Raw genomic sequence first — 2661 nt, 5'->3', positions numbered from 1 at the left:
TATATATAGTATTTGGAAATTTACAAAGAACTAAAAGACAAATCGTCATAGTGCGGCCTTTCAGGATTTAAAAAAAGATATTCCTGTTTAAGAAAAATGAAATAGAAATAAAACAGAACAATAAGGAAAGTGAGAAAAAGAAGAAAGTTGGATATTTGAGTTTTATCCCGTGATTGTTCTAAAATTCCTCCAGGATTGTGTTTTATTGCAGCAGAGCCCTTCGTGAGTCCCTTGGGAATAAACTCAGGCTGTTCCTTCAGCTCTCTGACACACACACACACACACACACCGAAGTGGAGGCCGAAATATGCCAGGCATGTTTTCTTTACGCAATAAAAAAATAGAAGATTAATAGAGTTGGCACAAACTCCTCACAAAGGGGAGTGCTACAAACAAAAGAATGTATTTTATATCAAACCCCCAACTTTTAAAGCACTGTGCAGTTTGATTCAAACAAAATCATGGTTTCAAATCTTTCACATGAAGATTTGATTGAAATCGGCATTTTAAGTTTTATTTTTCTAGATTTGGGGTTTAACTCTCTGCGGTTGGTCTGACAGGACATTTAACCCACTCAGTGATGTTCAGCACAATCTGTGTTTTAGCTGAGAAAAGGGGGATTTTATTTGCAGTTTGTTTGTGAGCCACTAAACGCTGCACATGGAGAGGATAGGGGCGCGCGTGGTGCGTAAAATGGCACCGCGGGGCGCACGATGCTGAAGCGCTGTTCGTGTGTCTCCCCTCAGGTTGCTCGTCACCATGTTGAGCCGCCTGTTCAGCGAGGTGCTGCCGGACGTCCAGAGGCTCGCGGCCGACTGGGCGGAGGACGCCGAGCACGACCACGGCAAGGTGAAGGATGAGCGCGAGCCGCGCCACCTCCGAGACGACGAGCTGGACGAGCCGCGCGAAGGCAGCAGCCGAGCGGAGTCGGAGATGGCCGGCGACGACGACGAGGACGACGAGGGCGAGGAGGAGGAGGAGGAGGAGGAGGTGGAGGGGGAGGAAGGGGAGGAGGGCTGCGGCGCGGACGAGAACGGAGACAAGCCCAAGAAGCGCGGGCCGAAGAAGCGCAAGATGACGGCGGCGCGCGTGGAGCGCTCCAAGGTGCGCCGGCTGAAGGCGAACGCGCGGGAGCGCACGCGCATGCACGACTTGAACTCCGCGCTGGACAACCTGCGCAAAGTGGTGCCGTGCTACTCCAAAACCCAAAAACTCTCCAAGATTGAGACACTGAGGCTGGCCAAGAACTACATATTGGCCCTGGGGGAGATTTTACGCAACGGCAAGCGTCCAGATGTTGTGACCTACGTGCAGATGTTGTGCAAAGGCCTGTCCCAGCCCACCACCAACCTGGTGGCAGGCTGCCTGCAGCTCAACACCAGGAACTTCCTGACGGAGCCGTGCGCAGACGGAGCCCGCTTCCACATGCCCAGCTCCCCCTTCTCCGTCCACCCGTACACCTACCGGTGCTCCCGCCTCTCCAGTCCGCACTACCAGGCTGGAACCGGCCCAATCAACCTGCGAGCCCACTCCTACGGCGCTGGGTACGAGGCCGTGTACCTGCCAGGGGGGACGTCCCCGGACTACAGCAGTCCGGACTACGAGGGCCAGCACAGCCCCCCGGTCTGCCTGAAGCAGCAGCAGCAGCAGCAGCAGCAGCAGCAGCAGCAGCAGCAGCAGCAGCAGGAGTCCTCAGAGACGGACAGGAACTACCATTACTCTATGCACTACTCCGGACTGACCACACCGAGACCCGGCCACAGCCTTCACTTTGGGTCCTCGGGAGCGCGCAGCGGTGGCGCGCACTCTGAAAACATTCCACCTTTCCACGAGGTCCACTTGCACCACGACAGGGCGCCTCCGTATGAGGAGCTCAACGCGTTTTTCCACAACTGAGCTCGGAGAAGCGGACTTTTCCCAGTGACAATCCCGAAACCTGTCCTGAAACCCAAGCGGAGCTCCTAAAACACGTGACAGGAAGAGTCTTCTGATTATCCTCTGTATTCTGCTGATGTCACCTGTAAACCACTGTTGTAATCAAAACGTGTCCAGTGTTCCCCTGTACGCAAAAATGAGTGCAATTAAAGATGTAAACTTGACACGAAACCTAATATGACACAAACAACAGAAATAAAAAAGAGTGTTTTATAATTGTCTGAGATGATATTTTGTGATGACATTTACTCCAGCTGAGGCTTTGAGGAAAACAACTTCAGTTTTAAAAAAAATGGCAAAAAACACAAACATAAACTAAAATATCCATGAGTGCATTTTAATGCGTTTTCAAAAACGAGAAACATCTCTAGTAAATTTCAAAACTGTTTTTTTATTTTCCCTTTTATTTAAAATTAAACATTAAACAGCTTTTGAAATGTTTCAGTTTTACCTGCTTTTAAATTGTGTGGACTATATTAAGTCATTCATCCCGAAAGGATATTTTAAAATATAAGCCATCAGTTTTGCTCTTATAATAATAAAACAGCAACAGATTGCTTTCACACAGATTGTGCAGGATTTGATGCAAAGCCTGAAACAAATAAAAAAGGACACTTTTAAAATTATAATCTGGAATAATGATGGGCCAATTAAATCAATCAACTATTGCGTTTGAACATCCACCTCAAATGTTAGAATAAACATGCTTCAATAAGAATATAACGA

The 2661-nt window shown here is 48.6% G+C and overlaps 1 protein-coding gene across 1 annotated transcript in view; it reads left to right on the top strand.

Moving 5' to 3' along the window:
• The window catches only part of LOC106516990 (neurogenic differentiation factor 2), a 3220-nt gene extending 1064 nt beyond the window's left edge, over positions 1-2156 (top strand). Inside the window, exon 2 of the mRNA XM_014007635.1 lies at positions 747-2156. Coding sequence (XP_013863089.1) covers positions 760-1896 — 1137 coding nt within the window. The 5' untranslated portion in view covers positions 747-759 and the 3' untranslated portion in view covers positions 1897-2156. The remainder of the gene's footprint in view (positions 1-746) is intronic.
• The last annotated feature ends 505 nt before the right edge of the window (positions 2157-2661 follow it).

This window comes from Austrofundulus limnaeus, unplaced genomic scaffold (genome assembly GCF_001266775.1).
Source record: "Austrofundulus limnaeus strain Quisiro unplaced genomic scaffold, Austrofundulus_limnaeus-1.0 Scaffold43, whole genome shotgun sequence".
NCBI lineage: Eukaryota > Metazoa > Chordata > Actinopteri > Cyprinodontiformes > Rivulidae > Austrofundulus > Austrofundulus limnaeus.
Note: the sequence above shows the minus strand (reverse complement) of the source record. Positions and strands in the feature narration are given on the sequence as shown.